At 39.0% G+C, this 18,754-nt stretch overlaps 1 protein-coding gene across 5 annotated transcripts in view; it reads right to left on the reverse strand.

Moving 5' to 3' along the window:
* The window catches only part of LOC101465137 (uncharacterized), a 312,892-nt gene extending 298,155 nt beyond the window's left edge, over window positions 1-14,737 (reverse strand). For 3 of the 5 annotated variants that reach the window (XM_023155390.3, XM_014413966.3, XM_012917235.4), the window contains exons 1-2: window positions 10,449-10,580; window positions 7,849-8,032 (exon numbers count right to left, since the gene is read on the reverse strand). In XM_023155390.3, coding sequence (XP_023011158.2) covers window positions 7,849-8,032; window positions 10,449-10,490 — 226 coding nt within the window. In that variant the 5' untranslated portion in view covers window positions 10,491-10,580. Of the gene's footprint in view, window positions 1-7,406; window positions 7,478-7,848; window positions 8,033-10,448; window positions 10,581-14,627 lie in introns of those variants that run through there. The other 2 variants (XM_076890790.1, XM_076890789.1) reach the window with 2 other exon arrangements.
* Window positions 14,738-18,754: the final 4,017 nt, after the last annotated feature.

Consider the following 18,754-nt stretch of genomic DNA (forward strand, 5'->3'; position numbering starts at 1 on the left):
TAATAATAGAAATCCCTGAGAGAAAATGTTTGCGCTGGAACCCTATTACGAGCAGGCCAAGTCCAGTGGCACAGTTAGTTAACATGCACAAATGTACTGCCCCTGACAAATAACATATCAAGTGGATCCCTGGATTATTTTGTGTTCCCAAACCACTTTCTTTCAATTCTCTCTTTCATTTAATTGTTCCAGTCAAGGTTAAGGTTGCATTCAAACAGTTACTCTCTGCTACCTTCATGGAAAAATAATAGAATTTAAGAAAAACTAAAGCAATAAAGCAATCATCTGCTGCCAAATGCTGTGAGAACTGCATCGCAATAATCACCGTGGCATCCATTTAAATGTCTGTTGCTCTGTTTTCATACATAAGTAAGATGTCCATTTCTCCCTGAGAAAACCAGTAATGAAGCACAGAATCAATTAGAAGTCCCTTTGGAGAGTCAAATTTGTGCTGTTCCATTACACATTTCTGTTTTTTAGTCCAAATATTACATTGCACGATATTCCCTGATCTGGCCTGTGTTTGCTTTTCTCACTGTTTACTGCAACACTTCCAGGCCAACTCACATTTGATTTCCTCCACCGAGAATCCAAGCACACTCCCAATACACACTATGGAGAAAATGAGCCCGGAAAAGAGTAGTGGCAAATCATTCAAGGCTGTCCAAAGATCTCTATTACAAAAGCAGATTTTATTCTCACTTCCAACACAGACATCTCTGTTAAAAAGCGTGTCAAAGGCAACTGGGATGGCTGGTTTTTCTCTTGGCATATTATTTTTTTTACTTATCAAATGTGTTTCCCTTACCATCGTCCCAACCACAACCCACCCACCCAATTCCTGGCTTTACTATATTAAGTAAAATTGAGAACGCATGGTGGGGGACTGAGTGCCTCACTGGGTCTACAGTATGCATCTATCTCCAGACGATGAGGCGGTGATGTGTTGGCGTGGGAGTGTGTTCGACGGGAAACGACAAGTTAATTAAAAAAAATTAAATATAAGAAAAAAAAACACTGACCATGTGTCAGTTGGATATTTTTACATTATCCATATATGAGGCATTTCTCTTTTTTTTGCTCTCCTATTCTGTGCTCACAGCACAAGGGCCACAGCCATGTGTGAATAATCACACAAAGGGCCTCAGAGGTGCCCTAACCGCCTTACAAAAGAAGGCTAGGTGCAAGGGCAGATGGGGGAGGCATAGGTTGTAGGATTTGAGAGATGGAGGAGGGGTTGTAAACGTTAACACGTTGAGGATTTGGATATCCTCACAAGCTTGTCTCATTAGCTGCTAATTGGCAAGACTTTTCTCCATCTATTGTCTTTTGTTCTGCATTAACATTTGTTTTTTGAACGATGCAGACGAGCAAGAAAAAGACAGTCTAAGGCAGTGAGACAGTCCACTATACATTTCAAGTGCTCCGTGCTTCGCTAAGAGAGAGTTAAGCCCGTATTACAGCAATATAAACAGTTCTGTCCTATGATTAACCTTAAAAGCAACTGAGTGCAAAACTAAATGCTAAACCTTTTCAACTAAATTAGCACAGGAAATCACTGGAGAGAGAGAGTTAGAAAGATAGAGAGAAAGAACAGTAAGTGACACAGAGGATGAGAAGCAAGGACAGGGTTATTTTTTCCTGTTCTTCCATTTTCTGCTCATCCACCTTTGCCAACTGGGAAATCATAGAAAAACATCAAAACAGCTAAATGGCAAATTATTATCAAAGCTCCCCTCAGTGTTCGGTCCAGGCCAGACATATTGGAGTTGTCATGCAGGGGATGGCCAATACTTTCCTAGAATTACTCTCAGTATTGCACTCTTTGACAAACATTAAACAAGACAATAAAATACATAGGTAAAGGTGCATTTGCCTAGAGGCACAGATGGGAAAGACAGAAAGATGGGAAGAAAGAGGAAATGAGAAAATAGGTCTCCAAATTAACAACACAGTTTCCGGACAGTCCAAGTGAATTATACATTTCCAGAAGAAAGCTATGCTTAAGGCACAAAAGACGGGTCATGTGTGTGGGGTTTTTTCCAGCCACTGTCTTTGTCATTTGTCCCAGTCTGTCTATATCTCTCTTGCTCACATTTTTGTATCCCACTGAGTATACAGAAATAAAGTTGCCTTGAATGCTAATAATTATTGGATTTCAGGGCCAAGTAATTCAAAGAAAACTATGTCTGCTGTACTTAGTTTTAATGGATGTCACCAAACTAGACAGAGATTTGGTTTTTGTCTTGTTTTTTTGTGATGGCTCTAAGAACAGAGGCTTTATCAATCTTGCTTTTAAAGAAAATTGTTTATTACGCACTTTAAAATTTCAGTCTGTGTTCTTTATCACTGTCATATGCATGATGTCATCACATTACACTTTTTTTTTAAAAGTTAATCAATGTTGGAAAATGAAGAGACCATCTGAGAAATATAAAATTGCTTCAATGTTCATCAACAGTTTGCAGGAGGAAATACTCGGGTGGAGGGACTGTGCAAACGTAACGATGGTTACAATTATGGCGAGAACAAGAGTTCTGTTTTATGTTGAGAGATGTCAGAGAGGAAAAAAGGGTAAGGAAGCTGGGTCACAACTCTCATATGTTTTTTAACACCTGACACCAAGGTTCATAACTCATATGGAAAGAACCTGAAAAGAACACTAACAAAAGAAACAAAGAAAAAGAGGAACCTAAATACCTTGCCCAGTCTTGCATCTGACCATCCCAGGATACCGTAAAGACTTTCTGCCAAACTTCTGACACAAGCATCCAAACCAAACAACAAAAGATTTTAAAACATGTTACATTAAAATAGTCTTTAGTATTTGCTTAAAACTCCTTCAAAGTAACCATTTCTGACTTAAGTTATCCAGCTTCTAACAATTCAATGTAGTCACAAGTGCAAGGCCTCCAGCAGAATATTATAGGTCACAGTCGGCCAGCACATGAGTCTTTGGCTTCATCCAACGTGCAGCAGATCAAGGGCCTCGAACTAAAACAGTACTGACAGTGACCTCACTGAGACCCAGCAACTGCAACAGCCCTAACAAGGTATTAGCAGGCACCTCTGTATACCCTCCAACTCTCAGCCTGGGTCCAAAGAAATACAGCTGCGCAGAGTGTTCTTGAGGGCGGAGGGCAAACCTGAAAGCAAAGAGGTGCCCCTGGCTAAGCTCAGGGGTGGAGCTAGAGGGTCAGGAATTCAAAGCAACGTAGGGCCAAAGTTTACAAAGATTTTTTTTACTGGTATTTCCTTTCTCTAACACAGCATTTCAGCATTTGTTTAACAAAGAAATTTCAATTTTAAAAAGATACCAGTGCATGCTTTCCCCATATTTATTTAATAAATACAAATATGGAGTGTGTGCCAACACCCCGCCCCCCCCCCCCCCAAAAAAAAGAGCACTGCGAACTGCAATAAGGAGCCAATCTTGTTAATAAAATAAAAAATATAGTTAACCATAAACTTAAAGCTCACACAACTTAAACAACCAATAATCTTTACTGTAGTTTGTAATTTTACCACATTGTACATTGCAATCTGTTTGAATTCATTGGGGTTTTTTTAAGTGAGATGGCTATTTTTACGTATTAACATGTTTGCTAGATAGCTAACATTCAACTGTAGGATAAGAATTCAACCTGCAATTACAATTATGTTTTAAATAATCAGAGATGAGATGTTTATAAAAATGAAAAAGTCAATCAATTCACCATTAAAAGAAAGCATAGCAATCTGCAAAGAGACTATTCAATAACACGGATCAAAAGAGTACATAATTGTGCTAAATTCTTTCAGTAAACTGCCACTGTGACAAATGTTCTGTAGTTCGGTCCCCTGCAGCTGTGTTGACCCCAAGCTGTAGTCTTAAATTCTGTGTCAAATACAGGTAGTGTCACATAGCAAATATAGCAGCCACACATCAGATTTTAATAGAATAAGGAGTAATTTTATATAAAAACCATATGAGGAACTGAAATGACATCCTGTAGCCACGGGCAAATCCCTGGATGCTTGAACTCAGCAACAAAAACTACAGTATATATATACCTGTGTCCAGGTGGACAGACAGGATGCTCTTACACAAAGCAAAGTTTTATTCTTTTAAGTATATCTTACCAGCTACATCTTCAAAATTCTGCACTGAATAGCTTTTTCTCTAGTCCTGGTTGGAATGAACCAAGCACAATACGCACGATTTCTTTTGAACTGTACACCTTATTCTTCTTTTAAATATATGATCTCGATATTAACATATTTTGATAACGCTGTTCAGTGGCTCTTAAACATTGCCCAGTGCTATATACAGATATAGTGCTGGTGGTGGCGTTAGTCAGTAACAGTAGCCATCTTTCTTTTTCACCTGAGTAACCTAAACCAATTTCAATGATATTAAGGATCATCAAGCTGTCACAGAACCTGATGAGGGTAAGTTGTATTTACAAAGAAATTGTATCTTGTTTGCACTTGTACAGTACAAACATCTAGCTTTAGCTTTGGCAAATACACTTTGCAAATATAATATGCTGAAAATGTTTGATGTAAAAGTTTGATGGGAGTTGGTTATCGTCTGGTTTTAGAAGGCATACCTTTGTGTTGCTACTCTTCTGATCATTCTTCTTTTAGCAGCAGCCTGTCTGCAAGACAAGTTAAGGGGCAGTGTGCCATTTATGTATTTTCAATATTCCTGCATAACTTTTGCAGAGTTGCAGAAAGCGTTTTTGTCCATTGTGACATATACGGCTTTATGAAGCTCAGTAGAGTAGAGATTTGTGACCTAGGACCCCCTTAACTTACTGTAGAAGGGATCTATAATAACTGGAAGTCCAAATAAGCAAAAGGAAAGCATTTGCTGACTGAAGCAAGACAAAATAGTTTTCAAAGTGTGTTAACTGGTTCTATTCTAGATTTTTATATTTGTTAATGATTTATAGCATAATTTCTTATGTATGTAATTTTGAATATTGAAATGTATATAAACTATAGAAATATACACTTCCTACTCTAAAAGGTATGAGTTTAGTTTGTCCTCTAAGAAAGTGGTATAGCCGTGTGGTTTTGTGTGTGTATGCATGTGAAAGCGCGTATGGCGGTTGTCTCTGTGTGACTGTGGGCGTCTAGAGGAGAGAGAAGCCTCATCTGTTACCAACCCAGCCTGGCCGGCCCGCCGCATGAAGTAGAACGACAGGGTGTCACCGCCGACGACAGTGATGGATGCCCTAAATTCTGTAGGCAACTTGGGCAATTGGACGCATTAACAACAGGCACCTGCTTTCCCCCGTACAAATCTATTAAAAGATAACAGCAATGGCGGCTTCCACACTATTAGTAAATTATAGCTCTGTCTGAGTGTGAGGTAAGTAAGCCTCTTTTTCCCCACCTGCCCCCACCTACCTTCTTCTGCTATAGTTTCTAATTGGCAGTCTCACAGTGCCACCTAGTGGCAACAATTTATAATGTGAAGTAATGTTTGAAACGGAACAACAAAGTCAAAAGAGCAGACTAAGTTTGTCTAAGAATCTGATAATTTCACTGTCATGAAGATAAATTCCACTCTCATTGAGTTCAGTACACTGTAAATAGCCATTTACTGTTTACAAATACAAATTTGTATTTGTTTTAAATGTTATATACCTATGTGGTATGTGACTTTTGTTGCCATGATGCCAGGTCTCTCTTGGAAATGAGATTTTTAATCTCAATGAGATTTTTTACCTGGATAAATAAAGGACTAATAAAAAATAAAAATAATTGGAAATGAATGAAAATAAAGATGTTTTTCACGCTGGCCAAATTTCTATCATTCCAAACTCTTTCATTAAAAATATTTTATTTTCACACTTGCAATCAGAACACAAATCACACGCCCCCAAACATGATGAACATATGGTACAAGTTTAACATGGCAACAGCCCTTAAGGTCAGTTTTGTTTATAGCTGTTCACTGACTGTCATAGTGACTGTAGTGCGACCTTAAATCAGTGAACAGTTCATCTTTGTGAGATAGAGTGTGCATGTGTACGCTCGAGAGTGTGTATGTGTGTCAGGTTACACAAGCAAAGTTGTTCTCCAGCTTTCTTCACGTCTTATGGATTTCTCTTGCAAACTAATTTTCCATAAACAAGCCTTTCTTTGGGCTGACTGGGCCAAATGGCCATTGATTTGGGACAATCTGGCCAATATAAAACCATTACGACCTACTCAAGACCTCCTCTATCAAAACATTAACACGACACCATTATGACAAATATCCGGTTATAGCCAGGTACGACGCATAAACGCGTGTCACATAAATTTGCTTTGGATAAATATTTCTGTGTCTGTGAGGAGGGTATGTGTTTGTGAGTTGGCCAAGAATAAAGGGAAGACATGACCAATAAATACTTTTACAGCAAGCAATTTGTCAGGATGTGTAAATGTCCCCAATTCCCAACAGCACTAGAGTAAAATTTACAGTCACTCTGGAAGTGACAATGCACAAAAAAGGACCACTTTTTACTCTCTCTCATCTCCCTCAGACCACTAAAACCTTCCCATAAATCTCCTCCGGTCCCTCCAGATGTCTCCTGTTGTCAGATATCATGCCTTGACAATGCCTTCCACCATCATTGTCTTGACAGAAATATGATATGTGAAACTGCAATGTCGCATCACTTAACATGATTTAGCCTAAGCTAGCCTGCACCATTTTAATCAATCAAAAATGTCACCTTTTTCCCTGTAATGACGGCAGAGGCAAAAGATCCCTGTGTTGGGGTGATCTATAAGACTTATCTAGGCTACTGATTTATGACCACTGCCAGCTAATGTACTAAAGGAGCCTACTCTCTTCCTGTCATCAGGTTTTCTATCAAATTGGCGAATAAGTAGGCCAGTATTCCCTCATGGGCAAGAAAGAAAAGACACTTCATATAGTATGTAAACTCTACAATTATGGCATTATACATGCTTGTAACCCATCCATACTGCACCATCAGGTAAAACTATTATTAGATGTCCTTAAAAACATGTCCTTCACATGCCAGACTCTGGATAATTGTTGCTACTATTTCAATGAGTTTGCTTGCTTATTCATGCTTTGACTAAACTGTGGCCTTTGTCTGTCATTGCTCATTGTTCTGTAAACATTCCAAAGTCTCAGTGGATACCTGAAGCTTTAAGACAAAGTAATCTGGCTTTTATACTTTGGAAACTTCTAAATACATGCCAGAGGAAAACAGTATATCAAAAATTCAAAGATGCGCTGCAGACTTAAACATGGTAAATATCAGTAACAGCAGCAAAAATTAATGAGCTGTCCAAGTTAACCAGTTGTCTGATTATGCGTTCTTTTTTTAAAGTAAAAAATGGTGTAAATGAGAGTATGCACCTTTTTCTTTTTTAAAGAACAGTAGCTGCAATACCTTTATATTCCTGCATGCATCATCTGCTGCACTGGGTCCTTGAGGTTCAGAGTGCCTTTTGGTTTGTTCTGCTAATTGCATTATTAACATATAACAAAATCAATTTTGGCATTTGTAAACTAATTAAGAATAATATGAGATAAGAATAGCAGCGCAAATAATTTTTTACCAAACACAAACAAACAATATGCACACACACAAAGATGGAGGAAGAAATAAAGTCCAGCTGGTGTTGCTAGAGATTGGTGCAAACATCAAACAAAAGAACCAAACAACATTGTAAATTTATTCTTCGAACACACCGACAAAAAAGGTAAACTATATTTAAGAAAAAATATTATTTTTATTATTTATCCTTTACCCATTGTTGCACTTGCACCACTCAATATCTAGCAAGGCTTCCTGGATTTTATTTATTATACAAGTGGACTGGGAACGCTACCTGTAACCACAACAGAGTGACTGGATCCACATGCAAGCAGCTTTACACTGCCCAGCCCAGATGTTGCAAACTCTTTCAGAAGTGCCTCCTCTGGAGGAATGACCTCTGGCCTGCCGTGCCCAGTTTGTCCAAGCTCCCCACTTCCCCAGCAAAGAAGATCCATGTCCACCTCACACTGCATGTCCTGGGAAACAGACCAACAAAACTTAAACAAGTCAGCTTGGTACTTTTTTTCCATTTATGACTTTACCAGTATTCCTGACACATTTTGTTTCTGTTGCATGTAGGTTAAAATGAGAAAATGAGGTGTACACATAAGTAAACAATTTAAAATACTGTTATCCTTGGTGGGTTTGACATAGTGGCTCATAAACCAGTTTTCCATTTGTTACAGGCTCTAGTTAGTGTGACCCTCCAACACAAACAGAATAAAGCACTGCAAACACCAGCTGAAATCCAAGACAACAATGGAGATGTCATTCACCCTGCCCCTGAAGAAGACTGTCCTTTGGGGGGGGTAGTCGGATAGGACTCCCACAATAGGACCCTGGCTTGTTAGTCAGCTGGCAGGGTAACACACGTTGGGTGAGTGCAAAGGTTAGTTGGATAGCAGTAACTTAAAGTAAGCTCACCAGATATACTCAGTCTTATCCATGATATCAGATTTATCTAGCCTCAGAACTCTAGTCAGAACTACAATAGGGATTCTGACCTTAACAAGTCTGTTTCTAGCAGCTTTTCAGCACTTACACACACACACACACACACACACACACACACACACACACACACACACATATATATATATATATATATATATATATATATATATGATCCATCACTAATAGTGTGTATGAAAGAGGAAATATTTTAATAGCTGTTTGTAAGCACTGGTCTTCTAGTCAGCATTGCGCTTGCATAAAACTAATCAGAAGTTCTCAGCCTTATTTGTAATGAACTGTGGATCACCAATATGCTCCTAAACATGTTTGTTTACAGTCTGCCCTCTGTGCTAATTAGAATGTGACCCTGCACACACACGAAAACACAAATGGAAGGTGGGTGTATGTGTACGCATACACATACATACAAACTCCCCACAGCAATATTAACAGCACAATTCCATCCGACTGATATTGGAATTTTTCGAAAGAGCAAACCAATAGATAACCTATTACAAAACTATAAGAGATCAATAGCTAATTTCTTTGCATTGATTACCACTTGGACATTTAACATGCGCCCTGTGGCCACAATGTGTGTTCCACAAGCTTAGATCCCCATTGGCTCTCATGAGTATTAAAATTATCGATTCAGACAGAGGACTAAAAATGTCAAGCTGTTCATTAATCTTAATAAAGACTGGACTTGACCAAGGCACCCTTTCTCCCAATGCAGGGATACAACCTATCCAACTAGGAGGACATGGCAAAGATTAATGAGCTTCTACTGTGGGATGTGATTTAAGTCTTTGCGATTAATATATCAATTCCAAAAGAACGAGTCTTTTATACCAGCGATTATTTTTACCCAGGGTGCACCTAAAGACAACATTTTAAAATTCATATCAACTGCTTAATAGAAGTTCTTTCTTGCAAAATTTCAATGAAACTTCACAAAACAAGCAGTAATGAGGTCTTTGTGAGCTAGGAAGCAGCATCTGCCATTATGCTACAGATGGTCCTGTGCGGTCCATAATACACCATTTTTATCAGCACTGCCTGACAACTAGTTTCATCTCTCTCTCGTAGATGACTGTCAAAGCATTCGGGGCTGTCTTTAGCTTAATGAGGGCCCTAAGCAGGATATAATTTGCTCACTTTTTTCACTTTTAATTACTTTAATATTTCTGCCACACTTACACTCATATGTTTCCTGTCTTGATTTGCTACATTCATATCCGCTAATCAGAGAGGTATCACATTATTCTGAAGCAAAAGCACTTTGAAACTGGCTCTTTTGCATGCTCACATTAATATATCCTGTTACTAAAAGACTAAAAGTGGTATTTTGATGGAGATTGTATTATAAATATTGCAGGACTTTACAATTAAGATAAATCTAACATCCTAATCCATACACAGAAATCTAGAAATCACAATGGCACAGAGATATACATTCTGCTAAATCACAGTGAGCATTTATTAAACATGTCCTCATTCCTTCCATTTTTCATGATGTAGAACTTACTTGGCTTTGGTTTTTCATGCAGGGCCTGCCCTTTTGTATGTTTCAAAGGTCAATCTTAGTTATCTGAATGAACACTCCTGGACTTCAAGCCAATGTCATATAAAAGGGTTTCTGTCTTAAGTTTTACTTTTAATATAAATAAGTAATTCACACAGGTTCACATACATAGTCTCTTCTAAATTTTGGAGAGCTGTAAAATAGGTTCCGTTCTAAGGTTAATTTTGTTTATTAACCAAAAAACAAGAGTTGGATTCCATGTTGCTGCAATCAAAATGCTGTATATTATGAAACAGTAAAAGTAGAAATGCTGGCAGTAACACGTAATTTGGTTGGTAACGACATGCCCAGCAACACCAAACACAAATGGAGAGAAAAAAAGGTGTAGCAGCACTCAGCAACTAGGAACTAACCTGTGGCACTTTTAAAGAGCTTTTCATTTTTTCCATCTTCATTTATCACTCCTCCTTTTCAACTATTCTTTTTCTTTTGGTGGTCTCTAGCATTTCTCACATTGTTGTGATTGTCTGGTTGCTCTGACTTCATTTACCCCTCCTTTCTTCACTGTTTTGACAATATTGCCAGGGTAACAGTCTCCATGACATTTTCTGTTTGCACTGTATCACCCAACTGAGAGTAATCGAAGTAAGGGACTTTTGGTGGTAATTTCAATATTACTAAATAACATTTCTAACTACCTGAAGCACAGTACAAATCCCACAGACAGCAGTGTGAAATCATGTCTTCATACCACACAGAGTTTGTGAAATACATCACTGGGGAGTCTTAAAAGGTTTCCCTTTTCTAAATAACTCTCAGATACAGCATGTATAAATAATTTATATTGGCCTACCTGAGTATCCTTGTCTCCATTTCTAGTATCTGCCTTTTGGCTACTTCCTGTTTTACTCTGAAGGTTAGTGTTTGTATCCTGTGTTAACTTTTACTTTCTTTCTCTGTCTTCTCCTAACGGTTGTCGAGAGTCTTAATTTCTCTTTTGCTTGTGCTCTGGTTTCCTTCCTGAATTTAGGACCTCACTCCTAACTCAATATCTGAATGTTTTTACTCATTTTTTTTTTAAATCTTCATCAACCACAGAATAACCATCAGCTGTGCTTAAAACGTGAAACCAACATTATCAGGTGTTTCTCTTATATGCGTCAACATGAGATTTAGCCTGCTAACTAGACTGACAACACAAGTAGAGGTTATTTAACATTTCTGAACTTTGGATAATGCCTATTAGAAGAAATTAATACCAATAAGTCACACTAGAAGACGTAGCCCTAATGCAACAGCATGTGAACAGCTCAGCTTAAAAAAAAAAGAGTACCAGTGTGTCAAATCAGGATCACCATGAGAGTTAGATACTGACAGAACAGTTATAGAGACAATGAAGGCAACAGTGTTAACAGTAAAGTTTTACATCCATATAGCAGCCATCCCAGGTCTAGTCAGCTGGTTGAAGATTATGTGGGCAAAGAGAAAGCGTGTCTAGTCATCCATTTATGGACAGTAACTGTGAGAAGGATTAGAGTTACTGTAGGTGGTCCAGCCTACATTCAGTCAGTCAACCAAGGGAAAACACTCTCTGACCAGGACAGACAGATTCTATGTTAATTAATGAACTGGGGAGATAACACATAACATGATTTTCTCAGTGAAAACTAGCTAAACATGGCTAACAGTTAATATTAACCATTGCATAATTAGTTACTATGACTCTGTTCAACAAAATAATAAGCTAAACATAGGGCTGTGCTGCAATCACTCTGAAGTGGTCTGGAAGTTCCTGAGACACAAGAAAGCACAGCCATAGATTTTTCAACAGACGCTTGTTTAAAAAGAAAAACAAAAGGTGCCAAAGAGATACAAAAGTCTAAACATAAGTTGAAGATAATAAATATTTATCTAAATATAAATAATTTGGTGATAATCAGGCCAGACTTCACCGCAGACCACGGCCTCTCTGTGTGAGGATCTAAACGTATTCTACGCTAGATTCGACACAGCGAACACCATGAGACCGGACAGTGTGCGCACCGCGGATGACGTCAGTGCGCACACTGTGTCTGAGGAGGATGTGCGGAAGTGCTTCAGGAAGGTGAACGCACGCAAAGCTACTGGTCCGGACAGGATTCCCGGCCGCGTCCTCAGGTCATGCGCGGCTCAGCTGGCTGGAGTGTTCACGCACATCTTCAACCTTTCCCTCTCTCTGTCTGTAGTCCCAGCCTGCTTCAAAATGGCCACCATCGTCCCTGTACCCAAATCCTCCACCATCTCCTCATTGAACGACTGGCGACCTGTAGCCCTGACCCCCATCGTAAGCAAATGCTTCGAGAAGCTGGTCAGGGACTTCATCTGCTCTGCACTACCCGACTCACTGGACCCTCTACAGTTTGCATACCGCCACAACAGGTCCACTGATGATGCCATAGCCCTGACACTACACACTGCCCTGTCACACCTGGAGAAGAGAGACACGTATGTGAGGATGCTGTTTGTAGATTACAGCTCAGCATTCAATACCATCGTTCCCTCGAAGCTGGACAGGAAACTGCAGGATCTAGGACTGAGCAGCTCCCTCTGCAGCTGGATCCTTAGCTTCCTGTCTGACAGACGCCAGGTGGTCAGACTGGGCAGCATCACCTCATCCCCCATCACACTGAACACTGGTGCTCCACAGGGGTGTGTACTGAGCCCTCTCCTGTACTCACTCTACACCTACGACTGCACAGCCACTAACAGCTCCAACATCATTGTGAAGTTTGCGGACGACACTACAGTGGTGGGTCTTATCACCAATGGTGATGAGACGGCCTACAGGGAGGAGGTCAGCGCCCTGACCCACTGGTGTCAAGACAACCATCTCACCCTCAACGTCGCAAAGACAAAGGAGTTGATAGTGGACTTCCGGAGGTGCAGAGAAGTACACACCCCCATCACCATCAACGGCGCTGCTGTGGAGAGAGTGAGCAGCTTCCGGTTCCTTGGAGTACATCTGGCTGAGGATCTTACGTGGTCAGTACACACAAACAAAACAGTGAAGAAGGCGCAGCAGCGCCTCTTCTTTCTCAGGAGACTGAAAAGATTCGGCATGAGCCCCCGCATCCTCAGGACCTTCTATCACTGTGCCATTGAGAGCATCCTCACTGGATGCATCACCACCTGGTATGGCAACAGCACCGCCTACAACTGCAAAGCTCTCCAGCGAGTAGTGCGGTGCTCTGAACGGATAATTGGAGGTGAGCTTCCCTCCCTCCAAGACATCTACAGGAAGCGCTGCCTGAGGAAAGCGGGGAGGATCATCAAGGACTCCAGTCACCCCAGCCATAAACTGTTCAGACTGCTTCCATCAGGAAGGAGGTTCTGCAGCATCCGGTCCCGTACCAGCAGACTGAGAGACAGCTTTTTCCATCAGGCCATCAGACTGCTGAACACGTCATAGACACCTCAGCTTCACTACTGGAACTTCAACATTATGCACTCCACACTGTATATAAATGCCACTTGTTTTGCACATATTCAACTCTGTATATTTTATATATTTTATTATTATTATTATTATTATTATTTTATTTTATTTTTTTACTATTTAATTTGTAAAAATGTGTATACACACACACACACACACACACACACACACACACACACACACACACACACACGTAGGAAAATATTTAGTATACACACCCAGAAATGCATACACTATTATATATTGTACATATATTTATTAGTTTCAGGTTGGCCATTCTTGTATTTTGCTCGTTTGTGTTGTTGTGTTTGCACATCTCTGTTGCTTGTGGGGCTCGCACACAAGAATTTCACTCGCATGTGCTGTGCCAGTGTGCCTGCACATGTGATGTGACAATAAAAGTGATTTGATTTGATTTGATTTGAGTTTTCCTCGCACACAAGTGGACACACTGGCACATTACTGGAAATATTAAGCACAATGAGCACAATCCATATTAGGTAGACTTTGTACTAGGATGTGCATCAGACGTTTGCCTTCTATTCTCTTCTGTCAGGAAAGTGACATAAAAAGAATACTCTGACACACTTGTTTTTGCAATAATGATGCTCCTGTTTTGTTTATAATAACAGATTTTTGTTGTGCTTTTCTAAAATTTGTCCAACTTCAACCTGCGGAAAGTTTAGTCTGCTTGTTTGTTTTTCAGTTTTTTTGCTTTGTTTGTTTCAGTGGAATTATTATGAGTTAGGTGTATGATATGAGTTGGGTTAAAGTAAACGCAATATAACCAGTTGTCAGAATGTATGCCAGCGTCAGAGGATGAGCTAGCTTGTCTCCATCCTGGCAAAGAGAAAGGTTCACATGAGCATCAGTAACCTTTATTTATCTAGCGTCAAGCTGTAGCTGAGAAAGTACTTCTATTTGCTACATTCAATATATATTGTTCTGCCTGTCACAAGATAAACAGTGCTAACGTCTTAGCTTCATTGCCACAGTAATGTGCTACTGCTAGCTATAGTTGACATTAAGTGAACCATTTAGCTTTAACCAACATAAACTTGACATTTCTGTGTTCAGCAGGGAATGTCAATATGCTACGTTGAAAGAACGCACTTACCTAGTTGTTTTTGTTTTGTTTTTTTAAGTTCCAGTTCGATGTTTCCCTTCTTAGCATTTTGGTGACTCAGATTCCCATCATCCCACATTCCAAGAGAGGTTCTGAGCATGTCCATTGTTAGTCCGATTAATCGTAATCTGACCAGTTTAGTTTAGTTTTTGTTTTGTTTGTTTTTTTTTACATCAGATTAGATTTTTTTTTTAAATTAATATTATTATTTTACTTCACATTTCCAAATGAATTTGTAAATTAGGGTTAAAACAGTTCACTTTTTCTCCAGAAGCATTTGTCTGTCATTTATGCCATATACGATATACAATAATTCTGTAAAACTCTGTAAAAACCTATTTTTTTATGCTGAATATATTGCTTTTTTTTTTTGTTTTTTTTTTGCTATTAATGTAATTTGTTAGCATTTAGGGAATTAAGGAACAGGCTGCTTGCATTGTAGATATAACCTTTATAGAAAGTGGCTGTGTGAAAAGGGTAAGTGCAGAAATTTGGATGCTTGAATTTACCTTGAGTCACTGAGTATATAGCCTATTTTGCTGTCCCTGGGGATAACATAAAACGTGGTTACTATTACAGTTATATATGAAGGCAATTTACTCAGTGTACAAGAATATAACAAATATCAATTTGGGACTTATATCATTTATATAATGCAGATTTTGCAGTGAGAATGGGTATAGTGAATACACAAATTGCACTAAGGAACAGTCGTCTCCCCCTCCCCCCACCCACCAAAAAAAAAAAAAAAAACTTTCTTGATGATATCATTTATATGATATAAATGATAAATGATGTGGTTCTTATTCTTTTTCTGCTGCTCCCTTTAGGGGTTGTCACAGCAGATCATCTCCCCCTGTCACATACTCTTCCTAGCATCCTTCTCTGTTACGTCAGCCTTCTACATATCCTCCGTTAAAGCATCCGTGAATCTTCCCCATGGTCTTCTGCCCGGCAGCTCCATATTCAACTTTTCTTGACCAGTATAACCACTGTTCCTCCCCTCCACATGTCCATGCCCTACCAGTGACGCCTCTCTAACTTTGAATCAAAATGCTCAACCTGAACTGTCTCTCTGATTAACTCATTTGTAATCTTGTCTTTCGTGGTCACTCCCAATGAAAATCTTAATATTTTCAATTCTGCCAACTCTGCCTTGGCCTCCTGTTTTTCTGTGAGTACTACCGTCTCCAAAACACATATTATGGCAGGTCTTGCTACCAATTTGTAAATCTTCCCTATTGTTTTGTGCTATTCTTATTTTGCAAATCACTAGCGAGAATAGTCTCCACCCACTAAACCCTGCCTTCCTTCTCTTGTTCTTTTGCTTATTTAAAGGTATTTAAACTCACCTGCCTTCACTACCTCTGCGCCTTGCAGCTTTACTGTTACACCCATCTCACTCTCATTCACACACATGTATTTTGGCTTCTACTGACTTTCATTTGGCTTCTCCCCAGAGCATACCTCCACCCCTCCAGGTTCTCTTCCGCCTGCTCCTTATTCTCACTGCTGATCACAATCTCTTCTGTAAAGATAAGGCTAACCTAATCTGTTAACCTGTCCATCACCATTGCAAACAAAAAGGGGTTTAGAGCAGAAGCATGATGTAATCCCACCCCACATCCTGAACCCATTGGTCACACCTACTGCACACCTCACCACTTTCCTGCTGTCCTCATACATGTCCTGTACCACCCTCATATTCCTTTCTGCCATGTCTGACTTTCTAATGCAGTAGTTGTATGTTTTCTCTAGATCTACAAACACACTGAGCATTTCCTTCCTTTAATTTCCCTTGGGATTAATAAAATATTCTGATTCAGATTCTGAAGTATTCTTGCTCTATTTCCTCTGTCCACCAGATATACCAGAATACCATCTGATGCTGCCTAGCTACATTGTCCCCTGACACAAACTTGCAGCCTCTTATCTATTTCGGATTGCATCTTCTGGATAAGATATAGTCCACCTCTATGCATCTTCCTCTACTCTTACACATCACCCTATGTTTCTCCTTCTTCTTAAAGCATGAATTTACCACAGCCATTCCCATACAATACCTAGGGAATGCACACTGACAACATTCAACATCATGCCTTCGATTTCCAACATCAAACTTATGATCAACACTTCACACCGACAACACTATTCACATGGTCTTCCAAGATTACCTCTACTCCCTTTTCTCTTTCTCCCTCACATATTTTCTCAATCACCTCTTCCTTTGTCTTTGGCCAACACAGTTTCTAATAACACCCTGTTGGAAAACAGCACCAGAGGTGGTTGTTAACCCCAACCAATTTGGTATGGAAATCTCATCCTTTATGAGCTACATGTTTCATTTGGCTAAGATTTTACATTGCATGCCTTTTCTGACGCAATCATCCCCATTTATCTCTGCTGACCACCCAGGTCCCTAATGGTGGGTGAGGCCCTGTCAAGCCTGGAATTAAACATTTGTTCTAGTTTACAACTTTTTAAAGTAATTAAAGTCTAAATTAAATTGTCTGAAGCATTGGTTGGGTGATTTAAGTTTGATTCTAAAAAATACTGGAGGCTCTTTCATGACAGTGGATTAGTCCACCACATACTTGGACTTCGCATCACAGCTAATTTATTCCATCCACTTGACTGCTCATGTGCACTGTGAGTTGTGTCTTTCCCCATTAAAGCTATTTCAGGGTATTACAATAAAGAAGAGAAAGCAAGGAGACAGAAAGAAAGCAAACTGAGGGAAGTCAGATATTAACAAATGTCTTTCAAAGAGAAAGAAAGTGGTGAACACCACACAACTAACAGGTTAAGATTGAATTAGCTAAGAGGAGTTGTTAATGACAGTGAGTCAATGTAATATGTGACACTGTATCTATTAAAATGTTCTAGCACAACAACAAAAAGGCAGATAATGGAGTAACAGTAGGTCCATCTCCAAATGATATGACCTCATGTTGTGGCAACTAAAAGTTATTCCAAGCAATCATTTGTATCAATAGAAGTTCCAATAGATAGCTTAGCAACACTAACAGCAAGTACCATTAAAGACCAGTGGTTTTTAGCTGGTGTGCCATGAGGTCAGCAAGCCATTTTGGTGAACGTAGTGCAGGCAGTGAACCCAGGCTGATAAAATTTATTTTTAGAATATCACAATGGCACTGTTCCTTAATTTAAAAAAATAAATAATTTTAGTTTGTTGGTAGTTATTTTTTTATGGCAATTCATGTGTTCATTACTGTCAGGCAGCTTACTAACATGAACAGTCAGCGATGTTGAGTCAGTGTACAGTCAGTGATTACTTAATTATTCAGTGCCCACGAGACCATTAGACTACTGTATAACTTTTGTATTTGTATTAACATTAAAAGAACACTTACAGAGAATGGCTATAGCAGACCATAAACCTAGTTTAAAGCAATGCATTTTAATATACTGCTATTAGGTGTACTCAGCCAAGGTACTATTATTATAGTGTTATAGTGTCATAGACACAAATATGTTTTAAGAATTATCAAAACAGAAATCAAGACAATGAAACTATTTACAGTTATTATGCTGTGTATTAGGCTGTCCGCTGTTTAAGAAGCTAACATCAAACCTGTATGCTTCATTCTAGCAGAGGGTCTGTCTATGTTGCAGGTAGTGAGCAAGAAGACAAGAAAGAAGATGACAGAAAAAAGAGAGGAAAATGAAGGTTTCCCTGAGCCCGGTGGAAAGAATGACAATAGAGAAAATGGTATTAGAAAACAGCTTTTAAAAAAATAAGATTGCATTTTAAGTTTGTTTTCATTTTTTTTAATATCACGGAAATAAAACCTAATTAAAATTTGCAAAAAATCATACAATCTTGAAATTGATATGCAAAGCAACACTCATGTAACTATAAAGTAATTGTGGACACGATGGTGAAATAAAAGTTGAACTGTGAAACTTTTCAGACTTATTGAAAATCATTTGTTTTCAATTAAATGTGGTGAAAAGCTGCTGTTTTATTAGTAACATTACTGGCTACCCTAATGACCACTACTGATTGCTACTGACAGTTGTTGAAGGATTCCTGAGAAAGTGCGTGTGTGCTAGAGTACCCTGTCAGCGGACCTGTATTTATGAATGAAACTAAT

Source organism: Maylandia zebra, linkage group LG12 (genome assembly GCF_041146795.1).
Source record: "Maylandia zebra isolate NMK-2024a linkage group LG12, Mzebra_GT3a, whole genome shotgun sequence".
Lineage (NCBI taxonomy): Eukaryota > Metazoa > Chordata > Actinopteri > Cichliformes > Cichlidae > Maylandia > Maylandia zebra.